General features: G+C 41.2%; 1 protein-coding gene across 2 annotated transcripts in view; it reads right to left on the bottom strand.

Moving 5' to 3' along the window:
- Nucleotides 1–24,170, bottom strand: part of EVI5 (ecotropic viral integration site 5) — a 212,970-nt gene that overhangs the window by 138,761 nt on the left and 50,039 nt on the right. Inside the window, exons 10-12 of one of the 2 annotated variants that reach the window (XM_077452914.1) lie at nt 21,705–21,758; nt 16,099–16,131; nt 14,718–14,864 (exon numbers count right to left, since the gene is read on the bottom strand). In XM_077452914.1, coding sequence (XP_077309040.1) covers nt 14,718–14,864; nt 16,099–16,131; nt 21,705–21,758 — 234 coding nt within the window. The remainder of the gene's footprint in view (nt 1–14,717; nt 14,865–16,098; nt 16,132–21,704; nt 21,759–24,170) is intronic. The other variant, XM_077452915.1, reaches the window with a different exon arrangement.

Here is a 24,170-nt window from a genome sequence, read left to right as displayed (position 1 = left end):
TTATTTTTTGCGCAACAAATGAAAAAATACCCACAATTGAGAAAAAAAAAAAAAGACAAACTAGTTTGTTTCTGTTAAAAATTTTTGTAAACAAGTACATTTTCTTCAATGATGGGCACTGATATGGCTGCATTGACATGGTGGCACTGATGAGGTGGCACTCATGGGCATCACTGATGTCACATTATATAATGGTGCCAGTCAGTGCCCATTTGCGGGCACTGATTGGCACATGTGGCTGGCTATGGGGTACATATCTGGCCATCCACATGTTGCCCCCTTGCCTGGCGGTCCAGTGTGGGCATCCGAGGGGGGGGTTGCACTGATAATCAGCGCAGACCCCACCTGTCAGGAGAGATGCCGATTGGCTCTCCTTTACTCACATCTGTCAGACACGAGTGAGGAAAAGCCAAACAAACAACGGCTTTTCCTGTTGACATCATGATCAGCCGTGATTGGACATGGCCGATCACATGGTAAAGAGCCTCCTGACTAGTATGTATTCTATTCAATATGGATGTTATAATTTTTTTTTCCAGTTTGTGAAATATCATCAATAAACTTTACCATATAAAAATATAATAATAAAAATAATAATCTGGTTCTCTCACCAGGGGATCAGTCCAGTGATCCCCTGCTGAGCAGAGCGGCAGATGACAAGTCCGTGTCTGCTCAGTTTATGCAGAGTGGACATGGACACAGCCTGCTTTGCTCTATGGATAGATGTAAATGGACCATTTTATGAAAAATGCAACAGCGATTTGCAAAAGTGGAATCAGCTTTAACATTTCTATGTATCAATAGCCCACCATTAATTTCACTGGGACATCAGTGGCCAGGAAATAGCTGGGCTATAATTCTTTACAGCACAAACATTTACTTTTCCATCTACAAGATACCAGACAAGGATATCGATAAACGAATTCAACACATATAAATCATCATAGCAGTTCACATGCACTTCCTGGTCTATGCAATGTAACAGATCAGCTTATGTATAATTGATGCTAATCTTACATTACACATCAGTAGAAAACATTGCTTGACCTTACTAACAACCAGGAACCTCCTAATTCATTTAACCATCTGATGATTGCTTATACACCATTCACGCCCTGTATTTTTTACTGATTGTCCAATTGCATGAGCTGCATATCAAAAAGGAGTCAGCTACAATAAAACATTTTCAACCTAGGAAAGAAAAGCCAAATACATTTTTTTTATTTTTATTTTATTTTTTATTTTATTTTTATTTTTTTACATATTTCCCCTCCAGTTAGGTTTCCAGGGCAATTCAATTCCTCCTTACTAGGGCATTCCAGCCTTAAAATAAAATCAGATTGGGTTAAAAACCTGGGTCTATGTACCCCTAAACTGTCCATGGATGGGTTTTAGGGTGTCCGTGAGAGCTAGGTAAAAAATTAACAATTACATATATACTTACCACCATTGAAATAAATAAAAGAAAAAACACACAATGTCACTGTTTATAGCGCCAACCCCGAATCGTCCGTTGACTTGTTAGCCCATGTTTAACATTTAAATTTGTATCATCATTCTCTGCACAACCTCCATCTTGTGCCATGCCATAATAGCAAGTACCAATTCTTCTTTTGTCATTATAGTAGTAGATTTGAGCAAAATTAACATTTTAATTTACACAAGAGGATTGTATTTGATTTCTGTAATAAGTGGCCATTGCATTTTGCATGAAAGTTTTTTGTTAAGATAGTTTTCTTTATTCAAACTTTGTGTACGTCATATGTATGAGGCAATCACATTTCAATAAAATAAAGCACATACTGTATCGTATATATATATTCATTGCACTCAAAGTTATGTTTATATGAATATTTCTGGGGAGGGGGGCCCATAGCTTTCATCAGATTCTTAAAAGGGCCCAAATCTCAAAAAAGTTTAGGAACCACTGAATTAGGAGGTGTGTTTGCAGTGCCACCTTGTGTTAAAAAAATGTAACACAAAATATATACATTCTGTAGAGTACACGAGAGCCCTTTTACTTGCTAATGAATTTGTACACCTGCCCATTCATTCTTGATGTATATGCAGGCAAATCTTTCAGCATAGCCAGCCTAGAGACTGGACTTTTCTCTAATGCAGTTAAGTGCTGTCCCTGCCCTCAGCCCATGGATGGACTGAAGGAGGATCAGCAGACTTCTTAGCCAATTTTTCTCCTCTATACACCAGTCTACATGTTCCTCGTTAGGCTGTATTCACACCTATGCATTTTTGTGCATTTTGCAGATTTGCACTGTGGAGCCTGTTCCACAGGAAACAATGTTAAATTGACTGTAGTGCAAATCTGCAAAATGCAAAAAGCACTAAAAATGCATAGGTGTGAATCCAGCCCAAGTCACGAGTACAGTAGCAAAAAACTGAATGGCTTGGTAAGCTACTTCTGCCTCTCCCTGTCTAAGCTCTACTATATAGAGCAGTGGTCATCAACCCTGTCCTCAGGGCCCACTAACAGGCCAGGTTTGCATGATAATTGAAATACATCACAGGTGATATTTTCTGCTCAGTGATTGCAGTATTATAGTCTGCATCTCCCCAAGGTAATACAGAAAATCTGGCCTGTTAGTGGGCCGAGGACAGGGTTGATAACTACTGATATAGGGGACTATAAAGGGCTGATATCAAGTCAAATTCAGTTACTTTCACTAGCTGCTTTTAAAATACTTATTAATTTTTACCCACCTCTTGGGTCAGTCGTTGTAGTTAAAAGTGCCGGTTGGAAAACTTGCTGTTCTAACAGGATCTCTATACAACAGGTGCACATCCAATGTCTTTGATAGCGATGCGATCGCCTAGAGGCGATTCAGTTCGCATTGTGCGCTATACATTTCATTCATTCGACAGCACAGATCACAGGCAATATGCAAAGAGCTAATCAGAGGGGCTCTGTGCCTTGTGATAGCTGTGGTCCAATGACAGGGATCACAAGTGTAGATAGACACTGGCTGTGATCAGTAGCTAGTCCTCCCCTAATACAGGCAGTCCTCAGATTACAAATAAGAAAAAAAAAACAAAGTTCTGTAGGTTTGTTCTTAAATTGAATTTGTATGCAAGTTGGAACAGGTACATTTTTTAGGTGTAAAAGTTCTTTAAGTTTTTTGGACAGCATAGGGAAGGGTTATACCCCTGTAACATTTGATTTGCTGCCTGTGCCGTTCAGAAGATTTCACCTCACTTTCTGTCCCTGCGACAATTGGATTTTGAAAACTTAAGGTAGTTGAGGAAACAAGGATTGGTGATGAAGCTTTAGTAGAGACACCATTTCCCATGATAACCCTTACAGGGGTGAATTTCTCTTCCTAAGGGTAGATTTCATCTCACTTCTCATCTCCCTCCATTAGCAAGTATGAGTCATTTGTGAGTCGTACGTTTGTAATTCGGGGGCCGCATGTATATAATAAAGAATAAATTCCGGTCCAAATTTTTGAAGAAAAAATATTTACAGTGCCTTGCGAAAGTATTCGGCCCCCTTGAACTTTTCAACCTTTTGCCACATTTCAGGCTTCAAACAAAGATATAAAAAATTTTTTTTTTGTGAAGAATCACCAACAAGTGGAACACCATTGTGAAGTGGAACGAAATCTATTGGATTTTTGAAACTTTAACTAATAAAAAAAATGAAAAGTGGGGCGTGAAAAATTTGGCCCCCTTGCGTTAATACTTTGTAGAGCCATCTTTTGCTGCGATTACAGCTGCAAGTCGCTTGGGGTATGTCTCTATCAGTTTTGTACATCGAGAGACTGAAATTCTTGCCCATTCTTCCTTGCAAAACAGCTCGAGCTCAGTGAGGTTGGATGGAGAGCGTTTGTGAACAGCAGTTTTCAGCTCTTTCCACAGATTCTCGATTGGATTCAGGTCTGGACTTTGACTTGGCCATTCTAACACCTGGATACGTTTATTTGTGAACCATTCCTTTGTAGATTTTGCTGTATGTTTGGGATCATTGTCTTGTTGGAAGATAAATCTCCTTCCCAGTTTCAGGTCTTTTGCAGACTCCAACAGGTTTTCATCCAGAATGGTCCTGTATTTGGCTGCATCCATCTTCCCCTCAATTTTAACCATCTTCCCTGTCCCTGCTGAAGAAAAGCAGGCCTAAACCATGATGCTGCCACCACCATGTTTGACAGTGGGGATGGTGTGTTGAGGGTGATGAGCTGTGTTGCTTTTACGCCAAACATATCGTTTTGCATTGTGGGCAAAGTTCGATTTTGGTTTCATCTGACCAGAGCACCTTCTTCCACATGTTTGGTGTGTCTCCCAGGTGGCTTGTGGCAAACTTTAGACGAGACTTTTTATGGATATCTTTGAGAAATGGCTTTCTTCTTGCCACTCTTCCATAAAGGCCAGATTTGTGCAGTGTACGACTGATTGTTGTCCTATGGACAGACTCTCCCACCTCAGCTGTAGTTCTCTGCAGTTCATCCAGAGTGATCATGGGCCTCTTGGCTGCATCTCTGATCAGTCTTCTCCTTGTCTGAGCTGAAAGTTTAGAGGGACGGCCAGGTCTTGGTAGATTTGCAGTGGTCTGATACTCCTTCCATTTTAAAATGATCGCTTACACAGTGCTCCTTGGGATGTTTAAAGCTTGGGAAATCTTTTTGTATCCAAATCCGGCTTTAAATTTCTCCACAACAGTATTATGGACCTGTCTGGTGTGTTCCTTGGTCTTCATGATGCTCTCTGCGCTTTCATCAGAACCCTGAGACCATCACAGAGCAGGTGCATTTATACAGAGACTTGATTACACACAGGTGGATTCTATTTATCACCATCAGTCATTTAGGACAACATTGGATCATTCAGAGATCCTCGCTGAACTTCTGGAGTGAGTTTGCTGCACTGAAAGTAAAGGGGCCGAATAATTTTGCACGCACCATTTTTCAGTTTTTTATTTGCTAAAAAAGTTTAAAATATCCAATAGATTATGTTCCACTTCACAATTGTGTCCCACTTGTTGGTGATTCTTCGCAAAAAAATTTAATTTTATATCTTCATGTTTGAAGCCTGAAATGTGGCAAAAGGTTGAAAAGTTCAAGGGGGCCGAATACTTTCGCAAGGCACTGTATATTTGTTTTATAATAGAAAGGAAAACCAGTATTTTTCAAAGTTATCATGAGTGGGATACATAGGTGTGCAGGCGAGCAGAGAGGTTGTTTTGGGGTGTAGCAGAGAGGTGGGTTCGGGGTACAAGAGTGAGCAGGGAAGAGTTTGGGATACCAAGATGAGCAAAAGAGGGGGGTTGCGGTGCAGAGGGGAGCAAAGGGGTTCTGGGATGCAGAGGTTAGCGGGGGGATGGAGGTCCAAAGATGAGCAGAGTGGGATTGGGTTGCAGAGGTTAGCAGAGGGGATTGTGCAGTGTGATTTTGCAGCCTATTCATTTGAATGGGCAGCAAATCACACTGGAATGCAGAAAAAGTAGTGCATGCACTACGTCCAAAAAACACGCCACACCAAACCATATGGTACTGCAATATCATCCAATTTGGTCCCTTCAAACTGCATTTGTGATCGTGGGGTGCTGTTAAGCATGCATTGGCACCTGAATGCAGATCCCAAGCGCAGTGCAATCACCTGCAGTGCGGGAAAGGCATATGAAGAGTGCCTTTCCCGCACCGCATTCTGCTATGAACTGGCCCTAGTCCTTGACCCTTAAAAAAAAAAAAATGCAGCGCATTTAAGTGCATGCCAGGAACACATGCGTTTTTTAGCACATTCCCTGACATGCAATAATGTGAACCGAGCCCAAACATGGATGCCTCCAGAATCAAAATAGTTTACAAGGACTCCCTGACTCGAAGAAAGTTGAGAAACACTGGGATACAGAGGCTAAAATACTATTCCTATACTATTCCTGGAGAAAACATTGCTCCAAGCTCCCTCCAGTGCTGACCACATGGTTAAAACCCTGGCATTTGTTTGCAGAGCTTCTGTCGGAGGTCAAAGCTGCACAGAATTTTTTAAAAGTTAACGTTCAGGCTGGAGATTACATGGAAACTAAAAACGGATTACATCATTGGTTTAGAACGGCATAATACAAGTAGTGCTGTCAGACAAGAGGAAATTACCGGGTAAGTAAAAGTAAAAAATGCACATAAATTGCTGCCATATATGGCCCACCACTCATGGAAGATGTGTGCTGAAGAAATATGAACAAGTATAAGTGTATACGTCTGACCACTTCAGCGCTCTATGGATACTAATGGTCAGAGACACAAGAATGCATCTACTCGCGCTGACCACTCAGAAAAGCAATTACAGGGCATGACCTACCTTTGAACTTTTCACATTACTGGACATGGCATGCCGAGAGGAAGCAGAATAAATTATTTTTACCCAAAAGCAAAATTGTACACCAATTATTGTACCGGTCAGGAGACAAAAAGGCCAAAACAAGGTCTTACATAAAACAAGACATTTATGAGAAAACATACATGGAAGTAGGCATTTTCTGATTTGTACAACCCACATACTACCACTGGGGCAGCAATTTTGCCTACAGTGAAGCTAACCATGCTCCATTTCAATTATTCCAGACCAACCTTTTTAAAGTAAACTTCCCTATCGTTTTCAGCCAAGGAAGCTGCCATCTTTGCCTCTGTTTAATCTTCAACTGCTATGGTGCTGCACATGTGATTCATTATGACACCAGCCATTGAATGGTTTGATAGTTTGGCTGAGAGCACAGCCAATGTGCAGTTAGCATTCCCGGAATGCCTTTTTTTTTTTTTTTTTTTTAACTGTTTAAATCGATGGGTTTACTTCCACTTTAACCAAGGTTCTGGGTTCTTCAGGGCTGTCTGGACAAAGTGCCTAAAAATTGGCACAAATTGTCAACAAACCAGCAGGTGGATTAAAGAGGCAGTAAACCCTGATGGGTTTACTTCCTCTTTTATTCCATGCAAAGGTAAAGCATAATGGACTACTATGCATCGCATAGTAGTCCATTATGTGTCACTTACCTGACACAGGAGCCAGCGAAGTCGCCGCTGTCCCCTGTAGTCCAGAGCATCCATCTTCTCGGTGGGTCTCACTGCTCCATCACTCCCACGCATGCGCATGGGAGCCGCCACTCGCAGCATATTGGCTGCGCGCCGTAGACAGCGGTGCCTGACTTTCGGCAAATATGTCCTAAACCGTGTAGGTTTAAGAGATTTCTTGGACCTACAGGTAAGCCTTAATCTAGGCTAACCTGTAGGTCAAAGTGGTTTGTAAGGGTTTACAACCACTTTAAGCCTGCTTGTTACACAAAGCCACGGATTTTTATTGTGCAGCATTACAACCTTGGGAACCAAGCAGGTCAACCACGGACATTCCAACTACAGATGGCATCATTGGTTAAAAGGAAGCTGTGTGCCTCCACACCAGGTTTACTGCTTTCTGTTAGCACTGGGTTCACACTAGCAGAGAGGAACTGAAACTGAGGGAAAAGAGAAACACTAGAATACTAGTCACTACCAATTTACAAAGATGAAGAAAAAAATAAAAAATCTGCTCCAATATTGGGTGCCCCAACATATGGAAAGATGCCTCTGCGATATGTAAAAATATTAATTTTTTACATTATAGAATGGGGTGCCTTAAAGTGGTTGCAAGATCACTTTTTTTTTTAAAGCACCTGCAAGACAAAGGCATAATGAGTTAGTATGCATAGCATACTAGCTCATTATGCAATACTTAACTGAGATCAAAGCCCTCTCTGAGGTGCCAATAGCATTCCCAGGGGTTACTTCTGGGTAACGCGGCTCCAGCACTGCGATTGGCCAGAGCCACTATGTCACTCCCGCGCATGCACGTGGGAGCCTCCGGTTACAACAGTCTCACTGAAGCAAAGCAACGACACGTACGTGCCATTGCTGCAGTTTACTTCAGTGCGCACATGCAAATACAGAGGCAGGTTTAGGAGATATCCTGGGCAGCTATAGGTAAGCCCAATTAAAGGCTTACCTGTAGCAAAAAAGCGGTCTGTAAGGGCTTACAACCACTAAGATTGTGTTGAATATTAAAGGATTGACGCCGGGGGCCCCCCTTCTTTCCTTTTCCCTTTTTTTTTTGAGACAAATAAATGAGAATCCTGGGGAAGAGAAAGATAACAAGGGGGAAGATGAAGGGTAGAAACCAAAAAAACGAATGACTCCAAAACCCCAAAAGAGTCTAAATACAAGCATGATCCAGAAGTACCTTAAGGAAACATGGGTAAAAAGTCCAGGACTAGAGAAAAAAAAAACAGGGGGTAATGGAGAGGAAGAAAGAGGTGGGGGTATCAGGGGACACCTCCGGGGAGGAGATGGACTCAGACCTGGAAGGAAAAATAAGGGAGCAGAGGGACACCTCTCAAATCCCAACGAAAGGTGAAACGTTGGAAATGTTCACTAAATTAGAAAATACGATTAAAGCAGAGATTTCAGTTGTAAGGGCGGATATGGGCCATTTGCTGAGGAGAGTCGAAGAAACAGAGGAATTAACAGGAAAACAGGCCCGGGAAATACTTGATTTAAAAAACGCAAGTAAGGAAAATGCAAATGGTCCATAGAGATATCTTGTATAAACTTGAGGAACAGGAAAAACCAGAGCAGATGTCAAAATTTGAGAATTAGAGCCTTGCCGGAACAGCAGGGGGAAGATCTAGGGGCAAAAATGAGAAAAATATTTAACCCTATACTGGGAAGAGGGGAAGGAGAAGAATTAAGGATAGATCGGGTGCACAGAGTAAGGAAACCCCCAGGATTGAGGGAAGAAGTACCGAGAGACGCGATTATAAAATTTCACCTCTTTGAGGACAAAGTTAAGATCTGGAGTAAACTTAGAGCAGGAGTCTCAAACTGGCGGCCCTCCAGTTGTTGTGAAACTACAAGTCCCATGAGGCATTGCAAGGCTGACAGTTACAAGCATGACTCCCCACAGGCAGAGGCATGATGGGACTTGTAGTTTCACAACAGCTGGAGGGCCACCAGTTTGAAACCCCTGACTTAGAGGATTGCCCCCGCTCCAATATGATGGAACAACGTTACAAGTTTTTATAGATTTGTCCGCAGGTACCCTGGCCCGCAGAAGACAATTAAAACCTCTATTAGAACAAATGAGACGGGCAAATATAAGTTACAGTTGGGGGTTCCCAGCGGCCTTACTAGTCCAGAGAGACGGAAGAACAATTAGACTAAAGTTCCTTGATGAATTGGAGGATTTTTGTAACAAATTAGGAATCCCAAACCCCAAGATCCCCAATGAACTTTGGGAAGATCATTGAAAATGGACGTTGGACGATGGGAGGGATTATGTCGGCTCTCGCTTTCTATTTATTTTTTTTGCCCTTATTTTTGAAGGGTGTGGCGGAGGATCGGTGGAGGGATCAGGTGGGGGTTCGGCTGCACCACTCTTTATCTACAGGGGGTGCTCATAGACTGTTGGATTTAGTGACGGAAACCAAGATAGGAATAGTATCTCTATCAGACCATTCCCCGGTGTCATTTAAGATTAGGATACCTGGAATACATAGACAACCGTTCACTTGGCGACTAAATGAGAACCTTTTACAGGACGAGAAAGTCGCAGAGATAATTCGAAAAGAAATAGAATTCTATTTCTCGGTTAATGATACAGACTTTATTAGGGACATAAAGTATACGTGTTAGGGGTATCCTCATCTCCATGGGTGCAAGAATAAAAAAAAAGAAAGAACAGAGAAAAGGGAAAAAATTAATTAAAGAGGTCCACAGATTGGAGCAGGAACATAAAAAACAAAAAGGGTCAACAGCAGGAACTATTCCACCTGTTGGTTAATAAGAGAGAAACTCAAAGATATGGGGGACCAGGAAGCAAGGAGGACGTTGGAGGGGAGAGTTAGAGAGAGATATTACTGGGGAAATAAAATAGGAAACCATCTAGCGAGACAGCTGAAAAGGAAGAGTGATCAATTTTATAGATAAAATACAGGATAAGAACGGGAGGACGGTTCATACAACTAAGGAGATAGCGGAGGCGTTCAAGCAATATTACGAAGCACTTTATAATGTAGGTCAGAAAGGGGTACAAGGGAACGGGAAAAAGGAAAAAATGTAAGAATTTTTGAATAAAGCGAAACTGCCGCTTCTAAAAGAGAGTGATAGATATTATATATATAGACCCATAACAGAAGAAGACATTTATAATGCATTGAAAGACTCGGCTCCCGGTAAAAGTCCAGGACCAGATGGGTATACGATACTCTATTTAAAAAAAATATAAGGAGATTTTAGTCCCTAAGCTCTGTCAATACATGAACGGCCTAGGTACAAAATATGAAATGGGGAAGAGAGGCTCTGCGGGCCTCAATTACGGTGTTACCGAAGGAGGGTAAGGACAGCACACTATGCTCAAGTTACAGGCCGATAGCCTTACTGAATGCCGACACCAAATTGTTCGCCAAGGTGTTGGCGTCCAGACTGAAGGAAAAGATGACCGAATTGGTGAATCCAGACCAGGTTGGTTTTATACCTGAAAGAGAAGGCAGGGACAATGGTGTGCGGTCGTTAATCCTTCTTCAAGCTTTAAAAAAGAATGGGTCCCCAGGTCTATTCCGGTCGATGGATGCTGAGAAAGCATTCGACAAGGTAGACCGGGGACTCATGATAGATACTTTGGCAGTAATGGGTTTCGGGCCTAGAATGATCCGATGGATCAAAGTACTTTACAATCACCCGCAGGCCTCGGTAAAGGTAAATGGAGAATCATCCTCCCAATTTCAAATGGAAAATGGTACCAGACAGGGGTGTCCACGGTCGCCCCTCCTGTTTGTATTGTCTCTGGAACCGTTACTGGCATCTATTCGTAATAATCCGGACATAGTAGGGATCAGGGTGTGAAAAGATGAGCACAAACTCTCAGCATACGCGGACGATGTGCGTTTTTACATTACTAACCCAAGGATTACGATTCCGAACTTGCTGGGGATGTTGGAAAAATTTGGTGAAATATCAAATTTGAAAATAAACCTCAGCAATCCGAAATCCTAAACATTTACATTAGTAGACAGGAAGAGGCGAAACTCATAACGGCGTTCCGCTTCCCTTGGCATAAGGAGATCAAATACCTGGGAGTTTACCTCTCTGATACCATTAGGAAAATATATGTGAATTATACCCCACTATTAGATGAAATAAAAAGAGAAATAAAAAAATTTTTCAACATGTCCTCTCTTGGATAGGGAGGATTAATGCGGTTAAAATGGTTCTGGTCCCAAAGATTTTATACATGTTTCAAATGTTGCCTATTTCGCTCCCCCAGGTCTTTTTTAAAACCTTAAAAAGGACTAATTTCAAAGTATATATGGCAACATAAAAAAACGAGAATTGCTTTTGCGGTGTTAAGCAGGGTGAAAAAAAAAAACGGGGGCTTGGCAGTCCCGGATCGTAAAAAATATCACAATGCAGTGGTTCTTACACGGGTGGTGGAGTGGGCTAAAGAGGTAAATGACAAGAGGTGGGTTAGTTTAGAAAAGGTAATGAGTCAAGCACAATTAGGACGAATATGGAATCCTCCACAGTATAGGCAAATAGGCTTAAATACACACGAATTAACACGTAGCGCACTCAAAGTATGGGATCTAATTCACACACAATATAACTGGAGTTATGACTCACCCTTGATTTTTCTCAAGGAAAACAATTATTTCATACCGGGGAAACAGGAGGTGGGGGGTAATTGGATAATAAAAGAATACGCACAAGTAAAAGATATATTAAAAAGGTAAATTAGCCTCTTTTCAAGCACGGAGTACAGACACTGATCTCATGAGGATTGATGTATGGCGGTATCTTCAGTTAAGTCATTTTATTGCTAAATTACCCCATCCAATGCGAAGAGACGAAGAATATGGGCCTCTGGAGCGGCTTTGTTTGAGAGAAAAAATCTAAAAAATAACATAGCCCAAATATATAAAATGCTATCAGAGGGGGACGGACTGGAGGGCCCGCCTTACATCAGAAAATGGGAAAGTGATCTGGGGGTCACAATGCAGTGTACTGAATAGAAAAAAAATATTTAAATTAATTCACTGTTCGGGGGTAGATAATACGATTATAGAGATGAATTTTAAGTGCCTCGCAAGGTGGTATGCGACTCCAGACAAAGTGGGTAGATACGCAAAAGAGCAATCTTCAGATTGTTGGCGAGGGCGCAAAAAAACAGGAACAATGGCCCACATATGGTGGGACTGCCCCATTATTAAAAAATATTGGAGGGAAGTCTTAGATACAATAAAGGCCGCAACAAATAAAGAGGGGTTATAAAGGTTTAGTGTAGTATGTATAACCATTAAGATATTAAAAAAATGCTGGAATTTGTGGAATAATGCATTTTATATTGTATTTGAAAAAGTAAAAAATCTAAAAGAATAATTTAAAAAAAAAATGAATATTAAAAAGGATGCCTTGACTGGGAAAAGGTTGAGAAACACTGAGCTAAACTGAGGTGTTTTGGTTCATAGTAGAGCCACTTTAGTGAGAACATCTGTGCTTGCACAGCTCAGAGTACATTCTCAATATAACTTTGGAGTGGTGATAAATTACAGTGCACATGTGCGGGAGCTAGGTCATTCCAGTCTGCCCAATCAAAATGGCCAAAGACACCAAACCTCGAAGGTGACTGGGCAAAGACATCAGAGGCAGTGTCGAAAGAAGGAGATCATGGCCGTTGCATTGCTGGAAGGGGTGCCTTGGCGTGCAAGTCTACCATAATGTGCAAATATGCTGTGCCTGCGAGAATTTATTTCTGCTTTAATGCATAGGTCTGGGCAAAATAAACAATATAACACTTTCACGCACATTTTACAATATTGTAACTCATTAAAAAGGCTGCAAATACAAAGAAAAGCTACCCCATTGCCACAGTCAGAAATTTAGGGAGCGAAAAACAACCTGTACGGAGCTGCCATCTATGCCTCTGCTGCACTGAAATGCCAAGAGGTGCTGTCAACCCTCCGCGAGTTCCCTTCTGCTGGATTACAGAACACTGCTCCCTTCAATTATAGAGGACAATGACAGGGGAGGTGTCCTATACTACACTTCCTTGTGCTCTCCTGGGACCCATGATCAGCGGACAGGGGGGCTTTAGCCTGTTGGTGGATGACACAGACCCGATCTAGCCTCTGGAAGGATCCCAACCATATTGTTGGGAATCACCCAGCTGCCCGATTGAAGGCTGGCTCTCGGAGTGCGGCTAGCAGCTGCTCTCCGCTCCAAGAAGATTGAGAACTGAGCAATCAGCAGTCATGTGAACACTCAGTTAAAAGTCTGAGAGCCGATGGGGTGAAAGATGTAGCACAGAGGTGAGTACAGATGCATGTTTTTGTGTTTGTTTTGTTTTTTAGAAACCCCATACATCTCCTTAATTACCTTCTCCAAGTAGTCTGGCACCTTAAAAGTCCCACTCCAACTACATTTCAGCTAAAAGGTGCAGCATTGTCAAAACACTTCAGAAAGTGATTGAGTGAATTTTTTGAGCGTCAGATTTTTCTGTACTTCCAGCATTTTCAAGGAGTACGGAAGCGGTCTGGGGGAAACATTTAAATAAGATTCTATAATTCCTTCTTAAACCATGTAGTGTTGCACCATTTTAAAGGAAGGAGTGCCACAAGACTTCAACGTACGTAGAAGGATGCTTCGAACTCCCTCCCCAGCGTCACACATACAGTGCAGACTACAGAGCAAACATACTTCATGTGTTCAACTAGACATTAGGCGTGACCAAAAAAATGACAAGCAGTGATCATGAAATTCAACGGTTTGGTTGGCTGCAAGTGGATGCAGACACAACCAGACAAACCAAGATGAGTAGTCTTCTCAACAGGTACTAAACACCACCAGTGATGAAGTGATTTTTTAGCTCAAAGTAGAAGATAAGGTAATAGATTTAGTTGGAATTTATAGGACAAAATACATGCTTGCCATTGTTGCAACGTTTCTTTGTGTCTTAAAAATGTTAATTACAGCTGTTCTTTAAATGAACCAAGACGAAGGCTGGTTTCCCAATGAGGATCTGCCATGTATTCCTGAAGAATAGGATCATACCTAACATTCTATTAGTGAAGCCTTGGTATGCCCTACTACCACTGAGTAAGCTTGCAATTCTTTTTCTGCAGAACTCTTATCACAAACTCCTGAATTTCAAGGACACTCTACAACCTAACGTCCTAACACCATTAAGGCATTTCATTCAATATTGACAGGTCTAAATACAGCATTGGTGGGCCTGTATGGCAATTCATGGTAAAGATAAACTGTGTATTGTAATATACTGCTTCAATAAAAAATTAAAAAAATATAGTGCCCTTTTTTTTCTCGCTCTGGTGCATCAGCAGTCCATTCAAAATGAATGGGCTGCATTAAAACAACCTGGATTAATGCAAAACACCAAAGCGGCCAAATCTGAATAGGTTTCACAAATGAATACCAATCATGGAAGCCTGGGTCACATTTTGCATGACTCAGGAGACCTCATCCTTTCTAATTTTTTACCTTACCTACCCAAATATAACTGCAAATGCAACACAAAATTCACATGGTGACACAGTCAATGATAAGCACAGCATTTATTACATATAAAATGAGTGAAGAAAGATAATTTCCAAACACCATAAAACATTAAATCATCACCAAGGTCAGAAGAAAAAGAACACAAGTGAGATAAAGTGCAGCCAGGCTTCTTACCAATTGCTTTTGTTGCAGCAGATCGCCGATGGTATGGTGAGCCTGCTCCAGCTTACCGCTGGACTCATCATTCTGCTGTTTCATGGTGGCCAGTTCCCGTTTTATGAGGTAGTTTTCCTCTGCCTCCTGGGCCCTTGTCACTTGTCCCTTTGGACATAATTTGAAGGTTTTTTTAAGCAATCCAGATGAAAATAAAAAAATGCTTTGAGGGCATGTGCAAACAATTAACTCACAGCAAAGCATACACCTAAAGTGCATATGTTAGCACACACACAGTGGGGCAGCCATTTTGTAGTACAACTTAAAGGCTATTGTCTGGGATAAATGGGATATTTTACAGATCATCATAAATTCCACAGTCTATCCCAGATAGCACAAACTTCAAATGTATTTTTCAAAATAGGTTGTTTTAGATTTTTTTTTAAATGACTCAAAAAAAGCTGTCATTTGCACTCCCTTTGATTAGTACAGCATCATGAAAGAGCTCCATGAACGATCCCATACTTGGAGGCCATACGCTTCTTAAACCATTGACAATAATATGGCTAATCAGGGCAGGCACTAAGCGATACGAGGCCAGGCTTTATTTGCCTCTTTGGAGCACATACAAGACTTAGGTAAATGGAATGTGTAGACAACTAAACAAGCACATAAAATATCGAAAGTCTGCTGTCTACCAACAGCGGTAAAGTGCTTTTGGAAGGTAGGGTTATGAAACATCAAAAAGTAATGCACTGTTCAAAAAACAAAAAATAAAACAAAATAGCAAATATTTTCAGTACAGATATTCTAAATTGCCCAAGTTAGGTTTCCCATTCCAAAGAAAATAAATACTTCTGCATACTTAAAATGTCAAAATACAAAATGGTTGCCTCTCTGTGCGCAAGTAACAGCTGTGTACTAAACCCCTCAGAAGCTTTTACAATTAAAAACTTACAGATTAATTCTGGACTGCGTTATTGGAGCTTGTTCAATAACTAAAAATGGAGCAAGCATAATGAAGATGAGATTTGTCATTCCCATTTGGTTTTAGTTCATGCAAAATGATCAAGCTTGACTCATGCAATGCAGTTAGTTTTTATGATCATTTCAGAAAAATGTTAATTAGTTGGACCAATAGTTTTGTTCAAATAATAAAAAAAAAAGAGCATGGAGGGGTTAGAAACATTGGATTAGGGCAACGTGCAGTTCACCATGATTTTGTATTAATTTATTAAAAATGTTACACTTTTACAATTAGAGGGGGTAAGGAAGTTTACTTCGATGCATGTAAAAATAGAGCATGCATCACCCCAGATTAAAAAAAAAAAAAAAAAAAACATTAAAATACTATACCATCTGGGGTTTAGGTTTTACTGAGGATAAAATGCAGTGACAATACCTGGATCAATCTATCTGCCAAGGATGCACTTTCCTATGAAAAGGGAAAAATTCAGAAAGAATTTCAGAAGAGACAGATGAAAAATAAAGTGACCAGAAAATAAATCAGGTGTGTAGTGTCAGCATATCGCCTACCTCCTTTGATTATGCCGAGAGACAAAGTCTTTAGCTACCAAAAGTTTAGAAAAAGCTGCTGGGATTTTTGGTAAGCAAACAGAATTGTTGATCCTGCTTACTAATGCAACTTCCGATTTCCCCCCTCATTCCTGACATAACGCTAACATCAGGATTATTCCCTTGTTTTCTGCCCCCAAATCAACTACAGAAAAGTTTTCAAGCCCATATTTTTTTTCTCAGTGGCCTCAATTTCACAGTACAACGACTTTGAAACTTACTAAACAAGGGGTTTTAAGAGTGTTTTAAGACAAAAAAACGGTTGCTGCAATTAGCAGGACAAAAATGATTTGATATAATTTTCTAAATATATATTTGATATTGGTTATACTTTTGACTCAAAAAGCAGGTGTATGGACTTCACTTTTATAAAAAAAATTAAAAAATAGCTTCAATAGATTCAAAGGAGGTAGAGCTTTTTAAATTTGGAAGTGCGTAGGATGTCGTGCAAAAGCAAAAAAGATTTTATAGAGAGAAGATAATTTAATGACATGTGCAGGGTGGAATAAATAGCATGGAATCATTAATGCATTTTTAAACCCTCTTTAGAACCTGTCCTACAGCAAGATTGCAATGTTCTGCCCAAAACGGATTCTGGACGAACAGACTAAGAACAGAAATAACTGTTTCTAAAGATCTGCAAAAAACATTGCCCAACTGTTTCCACAACAGCAAAATTATTGTTGGCATAAACCAAAAAGGCACTCATTCACATCAAATTCCCTGCAAAAAAAAAAAAAAAAAAAAAAAAAAAAAAAGCACCTTTAGCTTGTACGCGTTTCCATTTTTCATATTTTGACCACATTTCTTGCTTAGGTCATAAATTTAGATGCCTTTAATGCAGTTTTCAGATTACCGATGCCAACAAACAAGGAGAGAAACCAGACAATGTAAGCGGCACATTGTGAAAACACGTTTGTGCAATACAGAATAGTGACATATGGATGCAATTATGTTAATTAAAAATAAAATAAAATGTAAGTTCTTTTCCCACATGACCCAGCTTTCTCCCAGCCTGTCTGCAGGGAAACCTAAGCAGGAGGAGCGTCTAGTCCTCTGCCGCTAGTCACATGCTCAAAAAAAAAAAAAAAAAGCTTTTGGTATACCGAGTAAAAATTAATATCAATAAAATAGTTTTAAATGGTCATGCAAATATATATATATTTGAAATCAAATCTATTTTTTTAGCAGCAACATGGTGTGTGCGGATTTCTGCCAGTCACAGGCTGTGTCACGCTCCTCCAGCCTGTCTCTTAGAATAAGAGGAGGTGAAGCCACCATAAAATCTACATGTAATATCCCACCCCATTGTGTTAAGCTGGTTTATGGGCATGGGGGAGGGAGTTTAAGTGGGCTGTCATTTACCATCGAGTGTACTTTATAGTCACATGGACTGCTCGTGTGTGATGGGGACCAAGTGCTCAATAGAAAAATAGCTGAAAACTGAGCATGTGCAGAGCTGCCACCACAGCTGCAAAATACCTGGCTGAATTGGGGACATAAACAGAAGGTGGTGATAAAGAGCAGCAGATCAACCAGGTTTTTTTTTTTTTTTTTTTTACAAAAAATTAATCTCATAGTGACTGAGTGAATATGAACAGCATGTAAGTACACAATTTGATAGTTTTGTATAGTGACAATAAGTACACAGGCAAGCGTTTTCTAGAACTAGTGTCCAAAGCCTACTTCAACTAGGCTTTATAATGGGGGATATCATGTTCACTGATGGATTCCTTATTTTACACACTGGAAGAACAGACTGAAAATGTGTTAAGCAGACTTTACAGTTGGATTCATACAGATTTTAGAAATTAGACAATAGCAGTATATCAGTTCAGGGTAGGTGTACTTTTTTAAAGGTTTACTAGATAGAACATTTGATTTTGTAAAAGAGATCGCTGCTCTAGTTCTGATCACTTTCCTGATATATTTCCAAAAGGTAAGATGCTTGGATGGTGAAAATGGGCCAGTGTTGTAACTCAGCTCACCAGATTTTACCTCTTGGCTGTAAGATGAACTTCATGGCTCCCCTAAATAAATCCTTTCTGTACAAAGAGAACTGAGAAGGTAGGCCAACAGCAGAATCCTGACTTTCAAGCCTGGGCAATGGGTAAGGAGGGCATTTTAACAGCCAGGGACAACAAATGGTAGTAAATAGGTTTAGTTAGACATTTAGAGGGATGTCATATCTCAAAGCCTTTATAAACAACTATAACCAGATGCTCACCAAAAGGAACCAAACCATGCTTCGCAAACTGAGCAGGAAAGCAAGTGTTACACACTGTTAGATCAAGCTTAACTTAAAGCTGGAAACAGCTCGTGGGGGGGAGGTGGGGTAGTGTAGTGAGATTTGTTTGGCTTTTAGAAAAAAGTTTGATGTGATCTGACATCAGTGTGCGAGTTCCTAATTTCCTGAGGAGATTTAAACTGAGTGCATACTACAATTTTTTTTGGCCGAAGCCACTGTATTTACCCTACAAGTTTAGTTCAGCAATGTTCCCCGCTGAGCTGTTGTGTTCTGACAGCCTAAACTCTAATTTCATAGGGAAAAAGGGGTAATTACACAAGTTAAATAAGTACAGAGTAGCGATCTAAAACTTTGGGTGGTTTTGGAACAGGAGGCAGCTCATGTTCCACTGGCTGGCCTGCCCTGGGCTGGAAAATCTCAAGTTGCTCACTTGGTTTCACACCTGCTGACTGGCCCCACTTACAGAAATTTACAGGTTTTTTTCGATTATCTGCCTTAGCTACCTTTCTTTCTCCTAGGAGAACGATTATCAATCAGGTCTTCATATCATAAAAGGTCTCTCTATTGGGCCTCACATTTCTTGAAACCTCCAGATTGGGCTCCCGCTAAGACTATACTGACTAGCAGAACCCCTCTTGCAACAGATCAATGGAGAGCTATCCAGCTCTCATATTTTATGGGTTCATTGCCTAGCCTGCACTCTTCCCCTGTTGGTTTCATTTGAGGAGCTCTACCTGGGTGAAGGCTCGATTCGTGGGTCCCTCTATATTTCCTATAAAATGCTTTTAGAACTCCATGCCGTTGTTGCCCCACCTTCCTTAGCCAAGAGGGAGACAGATCTGTGGGTTACTCTCACTGAACCTCAGGAGGAGTGCATTCTTTTCTGTGCGTAGAAGTCCTCCCTCTGCAGTAAATGCCAAGAATCCAAATTACAAAATTGTCATGCGCTGGTACAGAACTCATGTTGGTTCTGGCAAAGCTATTTCCTTCAATCTGATCATTGTTGGCAATGCAAAACCCCTTCTGGGGCACCATTTTTCAAAGTTTGGGAATGCCTCCAGCTGCAAACCTTTTGGCAGCCAGTACTTCAATGGATTCATACATTTACAGATATCTCCCCATGTGATAACCTGGCTGCAGTTTTATTCAACCTTACCCCTTATCCAGGAAAAGCTATCACAAATCGCTTCTCAAACACCTCCTTAATGCCGCGCAAGCACGCATACTAAGTCAGTGGAGCAACAGTCTGCACCTACAGTTGACCAATGGATCACAAGAGTAAACTACATTGAACAGATGGAGGACCAGACTACCACTCAGATAAATCAGAGGAACACAAGACCAAGTGGTTTTATTGGGACCTTTTCAGCTTCTCTGATGAATTCCTGCAATACGCATAGCCCATTCCATGTGCTTGTGAGCTCCAATGCTTGGTTTGCACCGATGCACTCTGCTCCCAGGGAGACTCCCTCTTTCGCCACGTCTCTACCCTCCATCCTTTTTTTTTTCTCCCCTCCCCTTCCTATTTATCTTTCTATTGTCTCCTTTCTTCTTTTCACCCAGTTTTCCTTTTTATACCTATTAAAAATGAGGACGCCCAGACTCTAGTTAACCATCCCACCCTAGGTCTTCTCATGTACTGGTATCATCACGTGTATGTCTGAGGGACCCCCTTCTACACCTGGGTTGTCATCTACACGGTCCACTCAGGGCTCCACAATTCGCTGTTACATTTTTGATGTTGCTACCTATCCAAATATGGTCTTAACCATTTGCTGTTTTAAGTGATGTTGCTCTTAACTAGATGTACATGTACACAGGCTGAACATGTACTACTTCATGTGGATTGTATGTTCTGCGAAGCTACAGTTTTATTGTACATGTCACATCAAATAAATAAAAAATTAAGTATTTTGTACAATTTTCATGACATTTTAGAAACTATTGACATTCTAATGGGTTGACATGAGTAACATTATGAGATGCAGCAGAAAATAGTACACATGCTCCCACATTGGTGATACTATTTATGCCTATGGATGAAAGATGCATTCATTCACATGGAGTAGATAGGTGCACAAATTAACATGGAATAAACACACATTTTTATATACACTGTAATATGGGTTAACATAACCGAATAACCTGTGTAATATTTTTAATGCTGAAAAGCCTAGGCAACACCACGTTATAAATATCCTAGTCAACCAAACTGGATATAAGCACCAGATAAAAGCAAACCTGTAGGATTTACTTTCAGCACTAAAACGGAGGATAAATCTAATAAAAGAGGGGACAATGTAGTACTAGAAACTAGACAGAGAAGGATTCTAAACCTACTCACTGGAGCATAAAGGCTAGTTTTACACTTTTTGCTTGATGGGTTTATGCTATATTCAATGGAAATGCAGCAAAACACATGGGTTCAGATGCATGTTGACAGACAACACAGCATGACCCAAGCCAACATGCCTTGACATTAGAATACCTTTTAAGCACATTAACATATGGAAAACACATATGGTATAAAAACATAGGTATGAATGAGAAGTTATATTAGGGACAACTTACTAAAGGCAAATAAGCTGTTCAGTTTGCAAGTTAATTTGCATTTTCAAGGGAATTTACCCAGAGCTTGGTGAATGAGGCAAAGCGCTGCTGACGGCCATCATCCAATCACATGCAAGCAAAATAGCTGTGTTTTTTGCACGACTTGATATTCTTTGCAAAATGAAACGTCAACACATTCACCAAGCTCTGGGCCGAACGCTCTTGCAAAATAAATAGCCTAAATGCCTTTAGTAAATCAACCTCATTGTACACAATAAAAAATAAGACCACTAGAATAACTGTAGTGCCATTCAGGAAGGAGGTGGTAAGAGACATTGTCCTTACATATGAGACAAATCACTTGGAGAACTTTCACTCGAAGACATAACTGAAATTCACCTACCCTCAATACACTCCAGGGACTGATATTTGTGGATTCACACACTGTGCAAAAAATACAGCTTATTGCACAAATCAGTGCATTAGTTTTAAGTGAAAACAACAAGCTGAACATTGGCACCAGATCAGGGTAGCCTCTAGCATGTATAAGAAACAATTTAATTAGTTTAATCCAAAGCAGTACACATTTAACAGTCTAGTTAATTTAGTGAGTAGAAAGTTTTAAAATAGCTTACCTTCTCTAAGGTTTCAATACGTTGCTTCAAAAGCCTGTTTTCTGTGCGTAACCTCTGCAAGAGAGCAATCAAAATCAGATTAGGTTTATAAATCAAAGAACTGATTTTTAAGGGCAATGTTTTGTTTCTTTTGGTTGCGGCAGGAGTTTAGCGTAGTTACATTAATGTGCTGCCTAATGTGCAGCAACAGCATGGTAGTGTGTTACTGTGTGTAGGGTGTCCTGCAAATGCGCTGCGGTGCCATTTAGACTGAATAGTACTGTTGGGCACCAAGCCACCAACATTCATAAAAGTGTGTTTCCACAAGTTACTGCAACACAAAGGTGTGAATCCAGCCTCGGGCACTGCATGTAAGCACTTAAAACAAAAATTAGGCTAGATTTATACCCATGTGCCTTTATTGCAATTTCTATTGCATTTTGTGGTGCTGGAGGACATGGGTTGTAAACCCCACCCCTTACCATTACTCCTGTTTTAAATCTGCCAGGATCGGTCATCTTGGCATTGTCTGCATTCACAAAATTATCTGATTATCAAGAATGTTTATTGAATGTCATTGCGGCAAAAAATTGGCACTTGTGTCAGGAAGCTGAATGGTCTGTGGTGCTCAGAAGGATTCCGTTTGCTGTAGAGGGGTCGATTATTATTATTTATATTATAATAATAATAATGATAAATTATAAAAATAGCCATATACCATTAAAAACTATATATGACAGCAGTAAGTGGTCTGTACTGCGTCTGAACACACACAAGACCTAAACACACTTATATGTTTGTATGAGCTGAGGTATGTAGATTTCACGTTGCAACTGATTACACATAAATGGCGTTTACAGGCAGAAAAGTTTGGTTTAGTCTAGGGCAGGCATGCCCAAAGTCCAGCCCTTGGGCCAATCGCGGACAGGTTTTGAACGGCCCGCCTGGTTATCTTATCCCTCTCTCAACCAGTGTGCCGCAGGATCAGGGCTGTCAGATGAGCCTGATCCCGGTGTCCTGACAAATGCTGTCCCCCGTCGGATAGTGACCGCTGTGTACTGCGCATGCGCAGTACACATGAAAAGCAGATTCCGAAAATATTCGAAGATGAACGGCGCCTGCGCCGTGAGTCCAGGTTCAAGGCCCACCATCCAAGTGGACATAGAGTTAGAATAAAAAAAAAAGCCAAGCGAAGCGAGCCCACGAGGGACCCTCTATGTGCAGCCCTATGTCCACTTGGATGGTGGGGCTTGCACCTGGACTCACGGCGCAGGCACCGTTCATCTTTGGAGATTTTCAGAATCTCCTTGTGCTCCGTACTGCGCAAGCGCTGCGCCTGCGTAGTACGGGGAGGACACTATTCGATAGGCGGACATTAAAGTGGTTGTAAACCCTTACAACCAACTTTGACCTACAGGTAAGCCTAGATTAAGGCTTACCTGTAGGTCCAAGAAATATTTGCCGAAAGACAGGCAACGCTGTCTACGGCGCATGCGCCGTAGACAGCGGCGTGCAGGCACACTGAGCGCACCGCTGTCAACTGCGATATTTGCCGAATGACAGCGGAATGACAGCGGAGGAGCAGCGAGACCCACCGAGAAGATGGATGCGCTGGACTACAGGGGACATCGGTGACTTCGCTGGCTCCTGTGTCAGGTAAGTGACACATAATGGACTACTATGCGACGCATAGTAGTCCACTATGCTTTACCTTTGCAGGGAATGACGTGCACATTTTTTTGACGATGCTGAGCCGGCCTGAGCAGCGGAGGACTGTCTGGATTGTATCGGGGAGGTGAGCCTCCATTTTGACTGTTCTTCTCTTCCAGGATCCTCCTTGTTGCCCCTTAATGTTATTACCTGCATCTGTGCGGGTTTTATTGCGCCCACTGCTGCTCTTTATATGTTTCTCCTTAGTCTACAAGGAATTTGTTTGCAGTTCTGTTCAAGGTTGTGTTTTTGGTGGTGCAAGTGATTATCTCTGTAACGTGGGATTTCTCATATGTTTTTTGTTTTTCCTTATTTTTTCTACGGTGTCATAACTAGGGGGAGGAGGGAGGGTTTGTTTTTTTTGGAGGTCAAACTGTACGCCCTGGTCCATGACTGTAATTCTGTGGGTACATGTCGGCCGTTAAAATTTTTTACATGGAATGTCGGCGGGATCAGAGACAAACTTAAACGTACTGCTGTCTTTGGCTGCCTAAAGGCATACAGGGCTGACATTGTCGTGCTGACTGAGACGCATGTGACCGGCCAGCTCTGGCTCGCACTTCGGGGCCCTGGGTTGGCTGGTCGTACCACGCGACTCATTCTCCTTATTCTCGTGGTGTCTCGGTCCTTGTGGCTAAGACGTTACACTTTGGTCTGATCTCCCTGCGGACAGATCCACTGGGTCGCTATGTTTTTATGCACTGTAATATTTATGGCAAACCGTGTCTGATTATAGCCCTATATATACCACCCCCGTACTCTGCATGCCTGGTCACG

Source organism: Lithobates pipiens, unplaced genomic scaffold (genome assembly GCF_037356315.1).
Source record: "Lithobates pipiens isolate NorthernLeopardFrog02 unplaced genomic scaffold, aLitPip1_a1.2 Scaffold_23, whole genome shotgun sequence".
In the NCBI taxonomy this organism is placed as follows: Eukaryota; Metazoa; Chordata; class Amphibia; order Anura; family Ranidae; genus Lithobates; species Lithobates pipiens.
This window is presented reverse-complemented; position numbering and strand designations above follow the sequence as displayed.